The sequence below is a fragment of the Fopius arisanus genome, unplaced genomic scaffold (genome assembly GCF_000806365.1).
Source record: "Fopius arisanus strain USDA-PBARC FA_bdor unplaced genomic scaffold, ASM80636v1 scaffold00031, whole genome shotgun sequence".
Lineage (NCBI taxonomy): Eukaryota > Metazoa > Arthropoda > Insecta > Hymenoptera > Braconidae > Fopius > Fopius arisanus.
The window spans coordinates 769037-787875 of NW_011887770.1; the positions used below are offsets into that span (position 1 = coordinate 769037).

At 35.1% G+C, this 18839-nt stretch overlaps 4 protein-coding genes across 7 annotated transcripts in view; 2 read left to right on the forward strand and 2 right to left on the reverse strand.

Moving 5' to 3' along the window:
• The window catches only part of LOC105265694 (PTB domain-containing adapter protein ced-6), a 42872-nt gene that overhangs the window by 8967 nt on the left and 15066 nt on the right, over nucleotides 1–18839 (reverse strand). For 2 of the 3 annotated variants that reach the window (XM_011303326.1, XM_011303328.1), the window contains exon 1: nucleotides 2380–2601. The exons of the other annotated variant lie outside the window; for it this stretch is intronic. The gene's annotated coding sequence lies outside the window, so the exon portion shown is untranslated. Of the gene's footprint in view, nucleotides 1–2379; nucleotides 2602–18839 lie in introns of those variants that run through there. 3 annotated transcript variants of the gene reach the window in all.
• On the forward strand, nucleotides 3288–8105 carry LOC105265693 (uncharacterized). Its single transcript, XM_011303325.1, has 7 exons — nucleotides 3288–3692; nucleotides 3752–3849; nucleotides 4025–5092; nucleotides 5296–5351; nucleotides 5417–5497; nucleotides 5583–5812; nucleotides 6196–8105. The coding sequence occupies exons 3-7, from the start codon at nucleotides 5030–5032 to the stop codon at nucleotides 6762–6764; spliced, it is 999 nt and encodes a 332-aa protein (XP_011301627.1). The 5' UTR covers nucleotides 3288–3692; nucleotides 3752–3849; nucleotides 4025–5029; the 3' UTR covers nucleotides 6765–8105.
• Nep3 (Neprilysin 3) lies at nucleotides 8752–14967 on the forward strand. 2 transcript variants are annotated; one of them, XM_011303323.1, is made up of 12 exons: nucleotides 8752–8928; nucleotides 10517–10630; nucleotides 10821–10983; nucleotides 11070–11276; nucleotides 11445–11725; nucleotides 11904–12002; nucleotides 12079–12249; nucleotides 12480–12628; nucleotides 12755–12977; nucleotides 13170–13629; nucleotides 13985–14131; nucleotides 14197–14967. In XM_011303323.1, the coding sequence occupies exons 1-12, from the start codon at nucleotides 8917–8919 to the stop codon at nucleotides 14511–14513; spliced, it is 2343 nt and encodes a 780-aa protein (XP_011301625.1). In that variant the 5' UTR covers nucleotides 8752–8916; the 3' UTR covers nucleotides 14514–14967. The 2 variants fall into 2 exon arrangements, with proteins under 2 accessions (XP_011301625.1, XP_011301626.1); XM_011303324.1 differs by lacking the exon at nucleotides 8752–8928 and adding an exon at nucleotides 9853–10128.
• LOC105265690 (uncharacterized) lies at nucleotides 15773–18367 on the reverse strand. Its single transcript, XM_011303322.1, has 7 exons — nucleotides 18174–18367; nucleotides 17780–18007; nucleotides 17624–17715; nucleotides 17263–17400; nucleotides 16715–16950; nucleotides 16191–16662; nucleotides 15773–16123 (listed from the first exon to the last, which is right to left on the reverse strand). The coding sequence occupies exons 1-7, from the start codon at nucleotides 18315–18317 to the stop codon at nucleotides 15811–15813; spliced, it is 1623 nt and encodes a 540-aa protein (XP_011301624.1). The 5' UTR covers nucleotides 18318–18367; the 3' UTR covers nucleotides 15773–15810.

Here is an 18839-nt window from a genome sequence, read left to right on the forward strand (position 1 = left end):
TCGTAACGATTGAATAAATTCTCGATTTATGGAATTGAATTTGGGATTAGTTCATCCGTAAATAATTGCCACAATATTCGAACTTGATATCAATTCCAAAATTAATTCATGAAAAATGAAATTCAGCGTTTTATGGTAATTACTGATATTTCAAGGACAGCGGGAATTTTCGATGGAATTTTTAATCTCGTCGTGAAAATTTGATATTTTATTCGGACGGTAAATGAATATTCAAATATACTAATTAAATTTTTCAATTTCCCAAGAATTTGATGATAGAATTAGAAATATAATCGATAACTAAAAATATTTGGACGAAAATTTGGAGTGAATTTTTTGAAAAAGTGGAAAATTCAGTATTTTTTGAAATAATTAAAGGATTATAAATATTGATATTAATATAAATAAATTATCGATTTCACACAGATTATTCTTCGAAAATCGTATTAATTAATGGATTGAAAATAAAAAATCGCGATATTCGTGATTTCATGAGTATTTCCTTGAAATTAAATGGCCTATCCGGGAATTACGAGACAGCTGTCTACAAATTCTGATTATTTCCTTTAAACGGTATCACTCGTGCCCACGTGGAGTAAGAATAGCTCAGAGCATATGAACGATAATCAACCGAAAGAAAAGCAAGAAAAATGAGAATACCGCCCACTGCCGACGATAAGGAGTTATCACAATCACTCGTTTGTTAATTCCTTGAAAAATGAAAACTCAATAATTTTTTCTAATCTACAGTGAAACTGCTCTTAAACAATTTCTAATTATCTACAATTTCTAATTATCAATTTTGACATAATATTTTAACAAATTCTATTATTAAAAAAAAATTATGACGTAATTTCAAACTCAAAAACAATTGCAATTGTTTAATAAGTTTAAAAAAAAAAATAGAACTCGTTTCGTCTGTATGAAATAGCACATCGTGCGATTGAGAAATCCCGGAAGCAATCGATAGATGTCAAATAGTAATGCGTAATTATTCTCAAGGCTGTACGTGTTAAATTCACGTGGAGATGACACTCATTGAAAATTTTCACGTGACAGCAGCGAGGAGTTAATTTTTCCACTCGTCTGTTTTATTTCGTGACAATCCAATTTTCCCATGATCCACCAAGAATAATTATTCACAATATAAACAAACGGAAGAGGCGTATGAGCGGGGAAAGGAGATTCAAGTATTCATTGTCACAAAAACGAATGACTTCAGTGGAATTCGCTATTTTCTTTCTCACGTGTTTCTCGAATTTTTGCAATTGTTGAATTGTCGTTTAATTGTCAATTGTTATTTTCCATGAATTTTTCTCGCTGGGAATATTAATGCCGACGAATAAATCTTGAATATTTTAATATCGAAATTCAAGTGACATAATGTTAATGTTTTATAGTTTACGGGGAGAGGAAAGTCCTGAGAAAGTCTATGAGATGAAAATCCTATCGCGGATGATTGAACCTCATTTCTATTTCATTGCACTCATACACTCATTCCCACGAAACAAAAAAAAAATGGAAAACGTGGAATAAAATGAGATTATAAAAAAATTTTCACCAATATTTCAATAACAATAATAATATCGCCACCATAACTGCAACAATAATTAAATTGTGTAGTACAATTTTGTTGTTGATATTTCAATTACCCTTTTCATTATTTCTGAGTAATTAATTTTAAATGAATAAAAAAAAACAACTGCATTAACCGGAAATTTATTGTTTATCCACAAATTTTAATGGAATACGGAAAAAGTTATTCGTGTCTCTCCGGATTTATTGTTTAAATCTCCGAAAAACAACTTCCGGAGTCATACGTAATATTTAATGTTTAAAGATTTATTTCGTGAACGAGTTTATTTAAAAATTCAATTTGTTTGTGATCACTTGTGGTTTTTTTACGAACATCTGCCTACCGATTGAGTTTTCTAAATTTTAAACAGTTGCACCTGTTAAGATAATTCCCCCACCAATAAAGAGGCTCTCGAAACCTCTTCGATGAGTCAACAGGTGCCCTAAGGACGAAATTCCAGGGTCACAAAAACTCCATAAAATAAAACGCAGAAGGTAAACGACTGAAAACGACTGATGGACGAAAAACTCAAATCTCATCCCAATATACCGATTCCTTCACCAATTCTCCAATTTTTTTTTCAATTCCGAGGGACTTACGCCGATTATACACGAAATTTATCGTCAATTCCATAAAATATTCTTTGTTACCCATCAGTTTATTTACGGGAGTGAAATTCCGAAATAGAAAGTACCATTGCCACGAGCGACTGTAAATCCATTGTCTGTCCCCACAATTTCCCTCGACATTAGCTCCAAAACAAAAATAAGAAGATATTGAGGTAACGAGTGTCAAAAATTTACCTGAATCTAATCCGCAGACTTTTTTTCACTCGTATTTTGCCTTAACTGTTTCGTTATTAGTTTAAATTGAACAATTGATCGGACACTCATTCAAATTAATGAATCTCTATCGATATATCGATAATAAATTGGAAATTTATTGCCGGGAGTACGAGGTAATGTTGAGAAAGAGTCGATGACTGTGTTGTACCCTCGCCAGATCACTTTGAACAGTGAATTGTGTCTTCAATTCTCTTTTGCAGCAGATGTTGCTGCTGTCGGTTTTATATTTCTATTCAAAGGTGGCGGCCAAGTTGCCAGCCTGCGAGCGCGGCATTTTTTTGAATGGATAATTCCGCACTGGGAAACCCCACAAATACCTTCAATAATTATTTTTTTTAGTAAATTAATTTATCAGAGAAATATGAGATCCGGAATATTCAATTTAAATTTGAGAGAAAAGTGGAATTTTCTATTTTGAAGAATTTCGAGAAAATTATGAGTGAAATTTATTTGGAAAATTATGAGAGTTATGAATGAATAGATGGAGACGATTTTGAAATATTGTGGATGAAAATCGGATAAAAAATGGGAAAGATATGAATTATTCAAGATAACAAATAACTCACGTCGTATAATAAATATAATTGTTTCCCAAAAATTGCAGATCAAATTCTTGATATTCGAATAAAGTGGAAATATTCAACAAAAAGAAGAATGAAAATTGAACACCAAATCGATTGTTATAAATAAAAATGGACGGCACTTGAAAAAAAAGGGGAAAAAATCATATGGAGTCATTCCAACGAAATTTTGCAAGAGTCAAAAGATGTCGAGTGTTTAAAAAATTTTTTAGATACAGGAAAAAAAATTATTCAAATGTCCCCCTCGAATCTAGTGAGCATGGCGATGCAGCTAGGGACCCTAACTGTCACTAGCTATCTTCCACATTAGTTGCTCCTGTCAGACAATCTCATTGTATCATTTTCCTATTTTTTCTCCAACAACACATGTCACACACATTCGCTAACTATATGACTCATCCGATTGTGTTGATGCCAACGCGAAGTGTCAGAATGTCAAAAATTCCCCCCCAAATAATCAACAACAGTCCCAATCATCATTCAATAATCTAGAGTGAAATCACAATCGCGTGAAGCCTCAGAAACTCAAAAATTCAACGCTGCAACAATCCAAGGACATCAGCCTCAAAAATTAATAATTAAATAATCAAGTGTTACCCAACAATTAATCACCCAGATAAATCTATTAAAAGGATGTCACCAGGGGCACTCGTCGTCATTTACTACATCACCAACTCCTTAATTACTCCGGTGAGCAATTATTATTATAAAACCCTCAACATTTTATTTTCAAAACATTCTCATTTCAGACATCTGCGCAATATTGCGAGTTTGGCTTGTGCTCCAGCAAGGAATACTGCTGTGGAAATAATGAATGTTGTACCGAGTTCAACACTTGGTTATTAATGTAAGAATTTAACTAGTACCTTTCAAATTACCCCCAATTGTCAGAATAAATTGTCAATTCGAGAATGAATAATTCAAAAAATTGAAACCTGATTGATTTTCCAACAACTAAATCATTCAATGATACTGTTCAATAATAAATAATAAATAAAAAAACATAATCAATGATTTTTCAGTGGCTCTTTACTGCTCGCCCTGACGATTCTCTCAGTGGGTTGTGCCTGCATCTACCGATACTACTGCCTTCTATTCCCCCTGAAGCACAGCAACTCAAAATTGGAACTATTCAATTCCAAAACCACCAGAAACAGCTCCAATTTTTTTGGAGTCGATTAAAAATCCCCATGAAATTCACAAATCGCTGTGAATCTCATGAAATCACGAGCCCGAGATATTCCACACGAAGAGAACTAAATAATAAAATCTATCATGGATCATGACATGTTCTGTGATAAAACATAGTGACGTATCTAGTTACTATGATACATGCCCATGCAAAACTACTTGCAATAAAATACAACATGGAAACGTATCGTAGTAATGAATATTCAAGCAACGCAGACATGTTATTAAACAAATAAACGTTACGATAAGTTTGATAGAATATTGTGAAATATATTATTAAAAAAAAACGGGCCCTTTTGAATAATTGACATGTCCACTGTTAACATTAATTTCTATGAGCTATCATAGCAATGATAACAGACCAAAGGATCTGTCATAATTTCCAAGGTGATACCCCGTAAAATATTCCACGATATCTGAATGCAGAAAAATAAAATCTCTCAAATGCCCACCAATATTAATAATAATTACTAATTTTGGTGACATTGATAAAGTGATAATTTCTACGTGAGAATTTCCACTGTTTTTGTTCCCTCCGTGTGGGAATAATTCTCCAATGAATTTTTATAAATCTGTAACCCAGCATTTAATAATAAAATTATGATGATTATTTAAACTGACGTCACTGGTGTCTGCAAATACACGAGGAGGGTCACACCGTAAAAATCAATAAACAGAGGGGCGCAATGTCATGTGTCCTATGTATATAAAAAGCACTCAGTAGTCTGTTGCGGGTGGAAGGATCAAGATGGCCGTGGATGGCTGTTGTGTTAATAAAAATCCGTTTAAAATCCATAACTTGTGATTGCAAATGTTGGCAATAATACCGAGGTATCATGATATCAAGCTATATTAAAAGAGTGGCCATTGTCGCTGGATTGTCCGAGTGTCTAATTTATGTGAGTCCTTCATTAACTTATCCACAATCTCACGACAATTACTCAATTAATTAATTTCAATTGATAATGTCTCCTTAAATTATTTAATCTACCAAATGCATTACGTTCTCTTGCTTCAATTCGATTTTTCGTGCGTGATCTCCAAGGATCCAGAAAAGGTAGGGGGTGCACTCGACCTTGAACTAAAAACCCTATTTTTACAGGCTGAAGCCATCAAATACTGTGCCTTTGAGATAGGGGGTAATCCAAAATATTACAAGTAAGTTGTATCTCTGATTATTTTACCCCGCAATCGAGAGTTGTCTGTTAAATTTTTTATTGCAGATGTCCAAAAAACGAACACTGCTGTAATTTCGGTTGCTGCGTGTCACCAGGATTTCAGATATATCACCTGTGGTATTACTGGTAACGTCAAAATTATTGAAAAAAAAAAAAATCGAAGGCTCAATTTCTATAAATGTCAGAATGACCTTAACCCATTAATCCCTAGGCTCCTGGTGATAATAATGTTCCTGGTGTGCTCCGGGGGTGGCTGGTGGTACAGGTATTGGCTACAAGGACGATATCGAGCCGCTGCCTCGGTGATACCCACGACTACGAGGTCATCGCACACCAGGGCCCACAGTAATCCTCAGCGTGGCACATTGTGCCAGGGACAGCAGGCCAGTATCAGTTACAATTCATCGAGAAATACTGTATTTCTCCATCGAATGTGGAAAGGTAATCAATCAATAATCTGTCACGATAATTACCCACGATAAATTGATTTCTACACTTTCAGACACGTCTTTTACGTCATTTACAATTTTGCGATGATAAATTACGAATTACATTTGGGTAATCGTAATTTATGATTGAGAATTCGTTAATATATTTTTATACGACAATTCTAATTTACAGTGACAATAATTTCTGGTTATTCCATTCGTAAATTACGATTATGAATCGAAATTAATTTTTTTTTAGAGAAGAGAAATATTTTTTATAAAAATAGATTGAATAAATTAAATAAATGGAAATGGTTTGAAATATCTATGGAATTTTTGACAGAATCATCTTGATTGTTTATGGTCAAATAAAATGTATAAAAAATAATTTCTCAGGTCCACACAGGGGTACCCCCGCGTCGCCCCCCTACACCGCCACACCACCCACCCACTCAACCCCCTATCATCCCCCAAATGTAGTACTCAATGACTTGAACTGTCCTTATTATCAGCTGTACGGTCCACCCCCTAGCTACGACACAGTAATAGCCCAATCCCGAATTAAAAACAATCCCCTATCCCTCGCGGATAATTCGCGAACAGCTCAATCATGCACCCACCATCCCTACACCGGCCAACAACTTCACACCTGTGATTACTACCAATCACACGACAACTGCCAGCATCAATGCAGCCATCAGGACACCCGAGTTGATGATGCATCAACGGAATTACACCCACCAGCCATATTAAATTCCCCAAGCAATGAGAGATCGTCAGTGATTAATCCATCCGACAATGTGATATTAGATGCGCTTAACAATCATTCGATTCCGTATAATTTACGTGGTATAGCTCAAACTAATGACCAACGACCCTCGACGTCCACCGACAGTCGGGGAATTTTTCATTTTGATATTTCGAAGCACAAGGGTGGAATTGGGAGGTCCAAGTCACTTGATTAAGTCGTTTTATCCAGGGGATCCGCTTGATTCATTGAGATTTCATTATTTTTTCTTTTCATAGGCTTCAATTCACCTAGGGGAGTTAAAATTTTCTACTGAAAGGCCACCCTGAGTCGAGGCCGTCCTCAGTCAAGTTTGAAAATTTATTTGAATCAAGTTGAAATTAAGGTTGAGAATCTTGTGATGGGAATTTACATGCCAACGCATTCACCTGATTTAATTCAGTTTTTTGGACTTGATTTCAAGGAATTGTTTAACTTGATTCAAGTCAATTTTTCGGCTTGACTCCAGTCAATTTTCTGATCTGATTCAAATAAAATTTTCAGCATGACTCGATTGTTAACTTTGAGTCAAGTTTAGTCGTCAGATTGACTCCAGTCAATTCTTCAATTTTATGGGAGTCATTCATCGACTTGATTCAATTCAATTATTCAGCATGACTCGAGTCAACTCTTCAAATAAACTTTTTGAATTATATACGAATCCGAATGACTTGAATCAAGTCGAAAATTCACAGTACTCCATTACCCACTATTTCACTTTGATAATTGACTCCAGGGCACTAATTGACTCAATCAACAAATATATGAAATTAAAATATTCCATCAACAAAGCCATCGATCTCTCCCCAAACTTCCAATTTTCCAACTAACATCTCAATTTTTCCATTTTCCATAAATAAATGAATCGACGAATTGATTAAAAATCAAGTGGATCTTCGCGAATTTCTAAAAGATAATTGTCGTAGTCGCACAGCTGTATTACCGCCAATGAGCCGACCAATCATAACTATTGGCAATTAGTGTGAAATTATTATCTCACACTAGTTAACATTTCGTTCTAAACACGTGCCAATAAAGTAATTAATTAAAAATATTTTAAAAATGCCTGCAAAACAAAAAATATCGAATTGAAAAAAAAGAAAAGAAATTCGCATGAGACTCGATGAGGAACTTGCAAATGCCCGTTTAATTTATCTTTCAGTGTATCTGAATATTCTATTAATATTTTAAGCCAATTGGCTCTCGATCTCTAATTAATTCACCAGCTGATTGAGAAAGCGGAAAATCACGCGAGTTCCCCATCGTCCTTAACCCTTGCAAATATAATCTTACGACCTGTCCGATTGAATCACTAATTAAGGATAAAAATTGATGTATAAATGCAATCTAAGAGAAAATTTATTTTTTACTATCGAAAGAAAAAAAAAACCTAAATACTAGAGTGAAAATTACGAATCGAAGATCATTATTTCGTCTCTCAGTGTAATCATGATGTCATTTGTTCTACATTATCTACCTAACATACTGTAATTGTGGATGGATAATAGTGAATAAATAAAGGATAAACAAAGAATATTCAAGACCCATTTTCAATACCTCATTTTCCCCACTGACATTTATTCCCGTGGAACAATTGACTTGGAATTAAAAATTATTTATCTTCGAATAAATAAGATTCTGAATCTTCCATCACTGCAGTTTTCAATAAAATAATTAAATAATTTAATTCTCATTATTAATATAAACTGCTATGGGATAATTGAATTCAAACTTTAATAAAATTTTCAATTAAATTTTTTTTTGACTATTAAACTGAAATTTGAATATTTTCCAGTGCCTAATTTTAATGAATTAATAATCCATTTATAAATTGAAATAATTGTGGTCTTTCAACGAGAGTAATTCATGAATTTCCAAGTACTGACTCAAGATCCCGAGTTAATGCTTTTCTGCCCACAACCCCACGATCCCATTAGTCCAGTTATTTTTTCCACTGAATCTGAAAAAAATACTGGAGATAATGACATCGTTATGCCGTATGTTGAGCTGGAAAATCCCAGGGTATTGAATCCCCCGAGAGATTTATCAATGTTTATTATCACTCATCGGACATTGTTGGATACTAGATGGCAGATGTGGGGGTAATAAAATGGTCACACGAGGTACTCCGGAAAATCAATAATTGGGATGCGATGGGGGCGGGGGTAACAGTGAAAACGTCTGCAGGGTGCAACGTAGAGAACAGTTGGTTCTGATTTTAAAAAAAATTAATATTTCGGTGAAAATGTAATTTTATAATTGTCCTAGGAGTTCAGATTTTCATTTTTAAACACATGGATTGAGTGAGGCTGATCATTCGTTGTGACAAAATGTCAGTTAAGGTAATTAACAGATTTTCCATTCCATCGTGCACTCCCGATTTTTACGGTAACCCATTTACAATAAAAAAGTTTCATTGAAATAATTTGATTCACCCCTGTCTTACGGTTGTACAGGCTTTTTTCTCAAGTCAATATGGAGATCGAGATTGGGGTAATAAATAATTGATGAACAACTTTGAAATTCAAATTTTATCCGATACTTTTCGAGGCTAGGTAAGGGATTGTTAAGATAACTGCGTAGGTTTCGAGATATCGTCTGGGAATGGGAATTTTGGGCCCGATCTTTTATTTTTCACGAGAGATAAAACGATATTTTATCAGGTACCCTCTACCGATGCCAAAACCTATGATCCTGCTCGGAAAATTGATTGAAAAAAAAATTATTACTAAATTCTGTGCAACAGCTAACGCCATTATCCATTTGTTAATTAATCGAAAAATTAGAAATTCATAAAATATCAAAATATAAATTACGTGCGACTGGAGCACCACCGAAAATTTATTTTCCACCAGAAAAAACAAATCCTTCATCCCCCAAATTATCAATTAAAAAACCCTCAACTTTCTTCTCAAAAACTCCAGTATAAAAACAATCTATCAAATACTTTAAACAATCCAATACAATTTCCAATTTTCGATCAGTCGAAACCCTTGAAATTCAAAATGATAAAATCATCAATTAAATATGAAAAAAACAATTTTGAATAAGATAAGGGATGAAAGATAAATCAAGAGAAAAATAAAAGGCGATAAATATTTCCCCAAAATCTAAATGGCTCGTATGAATATGAATTGACCATCGGCTTTCCTGTTGCGTTTATTTACCAGAAATATTAATACCCCAACGCGTGCGCACAAATCATCTCTATTCCAACATGAAAATCATGCGTATTTCAGTAATTCCTCGGGTTGTATCACATGTGAAAAGCGTTAGTAGAGTGTTGGCATTGGTAACGAGAGCGAATAACCCGTGGAAAAGAGGGGATCATAAAATAAGTGAATAATACCGAGTGTCAAAGAGAGAAGTTTAACGAATTGCTATCGCTGGTTGAAACTGGACAGACACGCGTGTCGAAAACATTCGTAAAGGGGACATTAGTCACGAGTGATCTAAATCATTTAGTTTTTTTTTTGTGGATCTATTTATTTTTTTATGTGCTGGGGAGAGACTGCTGGTCGTCTTGGACACTCAGCCTCTAGGTACATGAGGGATTCCATTTATTTCTGGTCTACCAAATTTAACTCGCATTTACTGTGCCGACTGCCTAGTCGCATTTGCTACCAGTTAATTAACAATTCACTGTTTCAGGGATAAATAATTAATCACTCTCTTATTTTGATTCATTGAATGTTCTCCCGCGCAATCTGGATTATTATTGTGTACTCTTTTTAAAATTTCATTCCATTATTATTATTCTCCATATATTTTATACGCGAATTTTAATTTTAATTTGTTATTGTTTTTATTTCATTTGGTATCAATTCAGAATTTTATCAGAACTTATTGTTCTTTTTTCACCCACGAAATTTAGACTGGAATTTTTCTTGAAAATTCAAATGATCATTCAAGATGATGAAATTTTCCTAGATGACGAGGTACAAGCAGGCGGAATTCGAAGATGAGGATAGCAGTAGTATTGGATCGGTGGTACTCAACAGCGAGGGAATCAGTACATCCGCAACCCACATAAGATATCACTCGGTAATTTATATTAATTGCGCCGCACCAGATTCCATAATAATTAAACTAGTACCGATTACGATATCAACATAATAATGCTAAAAAGTTGATGAGATATCCTATCTCTCCGTAATATTAACTGATCGTTAGCCACCCGTGGATTTCGCCACATAATTTAAACAACATTGAACAATTGTCCATATATAATTAGGGGACAACCCTGTGGAGAGCGAGAACAACATTGGAGAAGTACTTGGAGGTAATCTGCGGTGGTCTTCTCCTGACAGTAATAGCTCTGATAGTGGCGCTAGGAAGAAAGCACGACTGGCGATCAAATGACGCCCAAATTCTCCACGTTACATCAAACACCGATGGTCCGAATCAATGCTGAATAATCAATGTTATCTCAACGGGGCGTTGAAGCGATACCCGAGTGTCTAATCACAATTTTTTACCGAAGGTCTTCATTGCTTGACCGAGCGTTGCGTCACAGTCGCCGCATCAATCATCAACAGCATCAACCCCAGGGTCAATCCATGCGATGATTTTTACGAGTATGCATGCGGTGGTTGGATCAAGAAGAATCCCATCCCCGATGGCAAGAGTATGTGGGGAACATTTGGAAAATTGGAGCAAGAGAATCAGCTAGTTGTGAAAAATGTCCTGGGTACGTTATCTCAATTGAAACATCAACTCCAAAGCTTCAGGATTAATTGCCCCAATTATCTCCCTCAAATATTAAATTCATTTGAATATCTCGGAGCAATCAGGGATAAAAAAAAATATTTTTTATTAAATTTGTCGCTGAATTTTTGAATTTCGGAATTTTTAACAGAGAAACCACTCACTGAGATGAAATCAAAAGCCGAGCAGAAGGCAAAATTGTATTACTTGTCATGCATGGATGCTAATGAGACAATCGAGACCCTTGGGGGACAGCCAATGCTGACGTTATTGAGGAACGTCGGGGGATGGAATGTCACTGGAGGATTCAATGTCACCCAGTGGAGTCTCCAGAAGAGCATGCACATATTGCAGAATGTGTACAACATGGGGGGATTGTTTGCGTGGGCTGTCAACGAGGATGACAAGAACAGCACCAAACATATCATCCAAGTGATTAATTTTCCATTAATTAATTCCCCTTATCTATATTCCTCCATCTATTCAGCGCTTTCTATTTTTCCATTAACGCATTCAACATTTTTCTCTCCAATCAATTCCATTGGATTTTCTGGGGGTTACTCAATTAGCAAAACAATTATTATTAATTATTGTTTTGCAAATATTTCAGATTGATCAAGGTGGTCTCACTCTCCCCACCACTGACAACTATCTCAACAAGACAGAACATGGAAAAGTTCTCGCTGCGTATCTCGATTACATGACCAAGGTATTGACGATAGGTAAATTAATATATTGAATGTTGTGATAGAGTTGATTGAAAATTGAACGATAATTATTGTCAGATCGGTGTGTTACTGGGTGGTGAACACGATGAAGCCCAACGTCAAATGCAAGCTGTAATCGATTTTGAGACGAGAATAGCTGAGATAACGACACCACAAGAGGAACGAAGAGACGAGGAAAAACTTTACAATCCCATGACCGTCGGTGAATTACAGAAACTTGCACCATTTGTCAGTACACGTAAATTATTTTTCAATTGAAGGATCAATTGCACCGAGAAAAAACATTTTTTGCTAGAGGATTGAATAATTTTATTCCAATCGATATGCATATGATAATATATAAAATATTTTTTCTCAGTGCGTTAGACAATTTTTCAGCGATGAAATGATGAAGACATCATCTCTTTATCAATTATTCGATACCTCATAAATAAATAATGAATTGAAAATTATTTCAGATGTCCTGGCTGGATTACTTTCAAAATGCAACGAAACTGGTGAATAAAAAAATAAACAGCAAAACGGCAATTGTTAATTTTGCACCTGAATATTTCAAAAAACTAACGAAACTTGTTCAAGAGTACAATAAAACTACTGACGGTAAAATGTGAGTTCAAATCCTCAATGATCGAATAATAAAAACTAATTACGATTTTCTGAATGATTTTTAATCAATCAACCAATTAAGAGAGCTCTCGATAATTTGTTATCTCATCTGTTTCACTCTTTTCAGAGTTATTAATAATTATTTAGTCTGGCAGACAGTGAGATCGCTCACAGCATTTTTATCAAAACCCTTCAGAGAGGCCTACAAGGGCCTTCGAAAGGCCCTGATTGGGTCAGAAGGGAGGGAAGAGCAGTGGAGATATTGCGTCAGTGACACCAACAACGTCATGGGTTTTGCAATCGGTGCCATGTTCGTCCGAGAGGTCTTCCACGGCAAAAGCAAGCCTAAAGTACGAAAAACATCTACTAAAACTCAATTCAATCAATTCACTTTCCACCTGTGTAATTTCTCCTAATTGCATTATCCCACACCATAAATAATCGACGACGAAAAGAATCGATTCAAATGATTCAATCACAATTTTGATACAAGTTGGAATGGAATTAATCTAAGTTATCAATTGGAAATGTGATTTCTCCAGGCCGAGGAGATGATCAACGAGATTCGTACTGCATTCGTAAAGAATCTTAGGAATCTCGACTGGATGGACGAGGAAACCCGGAAAGCTGCCGAGGAGAAGGCCAATGCAATCACCGATATGATAGGATTTCCCAATTTTATTCTCAATCCAAACGAACTCGACGAGCGGTACAAGGATCTCCAGATAAGACCCAACGAGTACTTTCTGAATAATATCAGAGTGAGCAAGTACACGTTGAGGAAGAATCTTGAGAAACTCGACAAGCCTGTCAACAAGACAACTTGGATCATGACTCCACCCACTGTCAATGCGTACTACACACCCACCAAAAATCAGATTGTCTTTCCAGCTGGAATACTACAGAATCCATTCTACGATATGGAAAATCCGAGTAGCCTCAACTTCGGGGGTATTGGAGTGGTCATGGGGCATGAGCTCACTCATGCGTTTGATGATCAAGGTGAATAAAATAGAAAATAAAAAATACAGCATTAATTTTCTTGGAATTCCAGTAAAAATCATCTAGAATTATAAATTTAATTCAATTTATCTGAACTCTCAACAATTTTTATAGAATTTCCAGAATATACAAGATGAAATAATCCGTTAATGAAAAATTGTCATAAATTCCGAGTTTTTATATTTTCAATTTCAATTGTAATTTTTCAAAGATGTGAAATGAATTGAATTAAATTCTCATTGTCATAGAACATCGATCAATCCAAAAAACAATCGATAAAAATTAATTGTTGATAAATAAAAAATGGTTAATGGTTATTTCACCAGCGATTTTTTATTTTGGATTTTAAATTCAGGAAGGGAATACGATCTCCATGGAAACCTCCACAAATGGTGGAACAACGCGACAATAGACAGATTCAAAAACAGAACCGAGTGTTTTGTCGAGCAATACGGAGACATTGAAATTGAAGGAAGACACATAAACGGACGACAAACCCTAGGTAAGAAAATCAATCACTTCAAATATCTCTAACGATACGTAATAGAAGAAGAAAATTTATTTCAGGCGAAAATATAGCGGACAATGGCGGTCTCAAAGCTGCCTATCACGCATACCTGAACACCCGAAAAAATTCACAGGACCAATTGCCATTGCCGGGTCTCCAATTAACCCATCGGCAATTATTCTTCCTAAATTTTGCCCAAGTCTGGTGTTCGGCGATAACACCAGAGTCCATAGGCCTTCAAATCGATAAAGACTCTCATTGTCCACCTAAATATCGAGTGATTGGACCACTGTCGAATCTACCAGAATTTTCGGCTGAATTCAACTGCCCGAAGGGATCAAAAATGAATCCTGCGGACAAGTGTGAGGTTTGGTAATATTGAATAATTGCGATAATTAATTTTTATTGGGTCTTGACGGGTGAATTATCATTTTTTCATCTCGATGGCACTAAATATTCACCGGAATGCCCCAAAAAAAAACTTTGAAAGTCTCTCAAAAAAAAAATGAACCTATGACGGCTGAAAAAATTTTATTTATTCATGTTATTATTTTTCGTATTCAATTCACTGCATTAAATGTCTCAATGAAGTGAAATAAAGTTATGTATGTTAATTGGTCATAATCATCAATTGTATTTGTTGTTAATTATTGTGGAATATAGACGGGTGGGCGTCTTCCAGTTTTAATAATCGCCATATTGTGAATGATTGCTGGGTGTTTAAATGTCTTATCGTTGATTGTTCTGAGATGTCTAATTTTTCGAAAATTTTCTTTCTTATTTTATTCATTAGCTAATGAAAAAATTCACTCGAGCGTAGTGATGGAAAATTGTCATTTGAATTTCGAGTGAAACGACTTGAAAATTTTGACAACGACAAAGTAACGAGAAATCGAAAAAGAAAATTTCTTTTACGTGGTTCTTAATTTTCAAGTCCAAATTTATTGAAAATTCAAATTGTCATTGAAAAATTCATTTATCTTGCATTTTAAAAGCAAATGAGAGATTTAGTGATTGTTTAATTGAAATCGAATTGAAACTCATATAATTGAAATTTCCGATAACTACATGACTGAAGCTCAGTCAACACTGAATATTTATGTTTATTAACATATCTATATTTTATTATATCAATATCAATTAATTGTGCTCGAGGTGAAGAGAAAAAAATAATGAAATTACAAATTAGTAACAGAAAACAGAAGAAAATGTTTTTTGACGGAAGACATAATTTTCTCAATGCTAGAAAAAGAAATTTATCGTGAACATGAAAAAACATTTTCTCGCTGTAAAATTCACGATCGAAAAATTTTCCTCCATCCACCTCCATCTCAAATAATCATTTCCCAATATTAAATACTTTTTGTATTAAACGCGATGCAGTTTGATAACCCAAGATAGATAAATGAATAATTTCGCGGGCATTATTTCTGCAGGCAGGATGATGACGAATGAAAAATGAATTATTTTCCGTTGATAAATAATAAATAATCAATAATTCAACGATACACCAAAGACCTGCACCAAATTGTAATGAAATATTGTGAAAAAGAATATTAATTTCGTCGTTCAATTAATTTATTAATGGATGAGGGTGTGAAGTGTATGTAAATAAAATGAAAAATAAAATCAGCATTGCTTTAAAAGATCAGTAAATCGATCCCCAATTTTAATTATTCAGGAAAAATTCGCGGATACGATTTCCTGGGGAAATGTCCGTCCGCCAATTTATTCAGCATCTTCATCCGTCGTTTGATCTTCTGCTCTCGATCACATCTCAATCGTATCCTGTACCATATCACCTCGATAATGCAGATCAATGCACTTATCAAAATCATGGAACACAATCCCAGAAATATTATTATTATATGGCCATGCTCAACAGCTTGAAAATCAAATTTCTGATGAACTTCGTCAAGCAACTCCCTAGATATCCATTTTCTCTCGAGATAATCAAAAACCCCTGACGAGTGGAGCTTCATCAAGCTGAAAAATAATTATTAGAGTGAAATAATCCATCACAACAAACTCGAATTCACTCCCAACAACTTACTATGTGTTGATAACCTGTCGATAAGGTGAGAACCTAGCGAATAAGAAAGAAATTCTCAATCCCCAGTAATCACCAGGTAGCTGAATGATCTTGCAGCTCTGCTGAGACTGTCGATAAGCATCAATAAAAATATCAGGCACTTCCATATAGATAACATCAGACTTGCACAAATCCTTGATGCCCCTCATATCCTGTGGACAATTTCCCGTATTAATGAGGCCCTTCAGAGCGAGACCAGTGCCCAAAACCGATTGCATAAGATCATTATAAATGAGACTATTGGTTCTCATGCAGAGTGAATGAGTTCTTTTCTGGGCGACATCGTGGAGTGACTGCAGGGGTGCAAAACTACCCCGAGATGCAAGATATGACGTTAAATTTCCAGAAAATCCACTGGATATGAGAAGACCCATCACCAACGACGTTATCATCACTATCCTGAGTGACAGCGACGATGGCATCATCTGAAAACCTGAACAATTATTCATAACGCAATACCATCGTAATTGTCAACCAATTATTACCTTGACCCGTAATGCCACCGAGTACGCACAACAAATCCAGTGATACAGCATCTAATTCGTCATTACACTCGATGTAATCATGACAGGTGGCTTTTTTTATTCTGTACATTCCCACAAGCATGCACGTTATACCGATAAGAAAGAGTGAGGTCATGGCCCAGAGACCACGACTAAAGATCTTGGCATACCACCACAGCGATACTCTCGTACCTTCTGATAACGCGAATAATGCATATCTAAAAATAATAACGCAATTACGCATTATCAATGTGAGCAAATTTCGATGCTGGAGTCTCTTTTTTTTTTTACTCATCTGTCATTCGCTGGAGCAAGTGAATTTAATTTGCGGAAGGAGATAATTAGTCTGATTTTTTTTTCAGATCAGGAATTAAAGGATATATACCAGTTTAATATGTAATGGGGTAAATAGTATATTGGGTGCTGGGGAATTCAACTGCTGAGAAATGTCAGTTTTCTTGTGCAGAGGATTAGATTGGCGTTATCAACTAGCAGATGAGGTGATTAGGTATTTTTAATGAGAAATTTACGAGTTCGTGATGACTTGGTAACTGTATGTGTAGTGTCCAGCGGTGTATGTGGCGATGGCGTTCGCCTCTAAGAGAACATCGATAGTTCCGTTGGTAAGAGTTTTTCTGTTGGTCGGTCCAGGTTTCGTGAAGATCGATCTTAAACAAGGAGCATTAAGCAAGGATAATTGCGAAAAAAAATTCTGAAATAATTATTTATTCATAAAATATTTATAAAAAATTTTTATCCGGGAGTTATGATTAAAAAATCGATGAATCCCGCGAGAATTCATTCAATTATTCCTAATTTAATTAGACAAATTAATTTTTGATTGAAATAGATAATTTTTTTTTTTGGAAATTAAATTTTTGGTGGATTTACTTGAACTTCAGGGTTTCCTCCAAGTTCATCCAGATATCTCCGAGGTATCCACTGACTCCCGTGTAATTACCCTGAACTCGAACGTAAGGGCTCTGAGAATAAAATAATAATTATCCAGGATTTATGCGCATTGATTATGTAAAGAGATAAAATTACTGAATGAACAGCCACGACGATTGTTCTCCCCTGAAGATCCGCTCGACTTAAAAAATCAACACTGCAGAATAATTCACCATCTTTTTTAAGTGCCTCGAGAAGAACAAATTCTTTAGTATATGGATCCCATTTTCGAATTCTCCCAGGTAAAATCATCGCCGATTCAGCCTCCCCAACGGTTTTCAACATCGGCAAGCAAAATTCCCCATTTGCTAATTGCAAAATCGCCTGAAAGTAATTACCACCGATAAATAAATAATTACATAATTCCTACAGCACCGAATAAATTCTCCGAAATTAGCATTTTCAACAACAACAAGTGTAATGAACAATTTTTCTCGAAAACACTTCTCCGTGCATTAAATAAATATAAATAAATGAATATTTCACTTACCGGTAGAAATAAAATGATTTTCACCAGAGGATTCATATTGCACTGAAAGTCACCACCGAGGAATAAACGGAAAAAATTTATGGGGTCCTTATATACCCCCGAAAAAAAGGGATTAGGACAATGATCGTCAGAATAAATTGACATCTCGCTCCCATTCAATCGGAAAAAGAAAAAAAGTCGATGTTTTGTTAAGAATTCACCTGTCATCGCCGGAAATTGACGAATAATTGAACCGAGGAAAACCGAATGTATTGAGTACTGAATTAATAAGAATATCTCACCGTGAAAATTAATTGTAATGTATACAACCTGTAAATAATTAGCTAAAGCGTCAGTCGCGAGTTTTCGCGAGTTTTCGCGAGTTTTTCCGAGAATTATCAACAAATTAAATAGAAAATAAACGGATTAAATAATCCAATCGATGATTTTTTAGTGTTAAAAATTGAAATTGCGATGCACAAAAGCCGCAGCCATATGCACCTAATAAATATTCATATGTTGGTACCTAAATGATGGATTGGCAACGCGTGGGGCGGAAACACGTGCTGTTTAGCTGCATCTCTTTCATCGGCTAAGGCCACACACTTTTTGTATCTGCACTTGCACAACATCCTGAGGGATTTAATTCCCGTCACCCAATATTATTTACATCTCGAACCTCCAAAG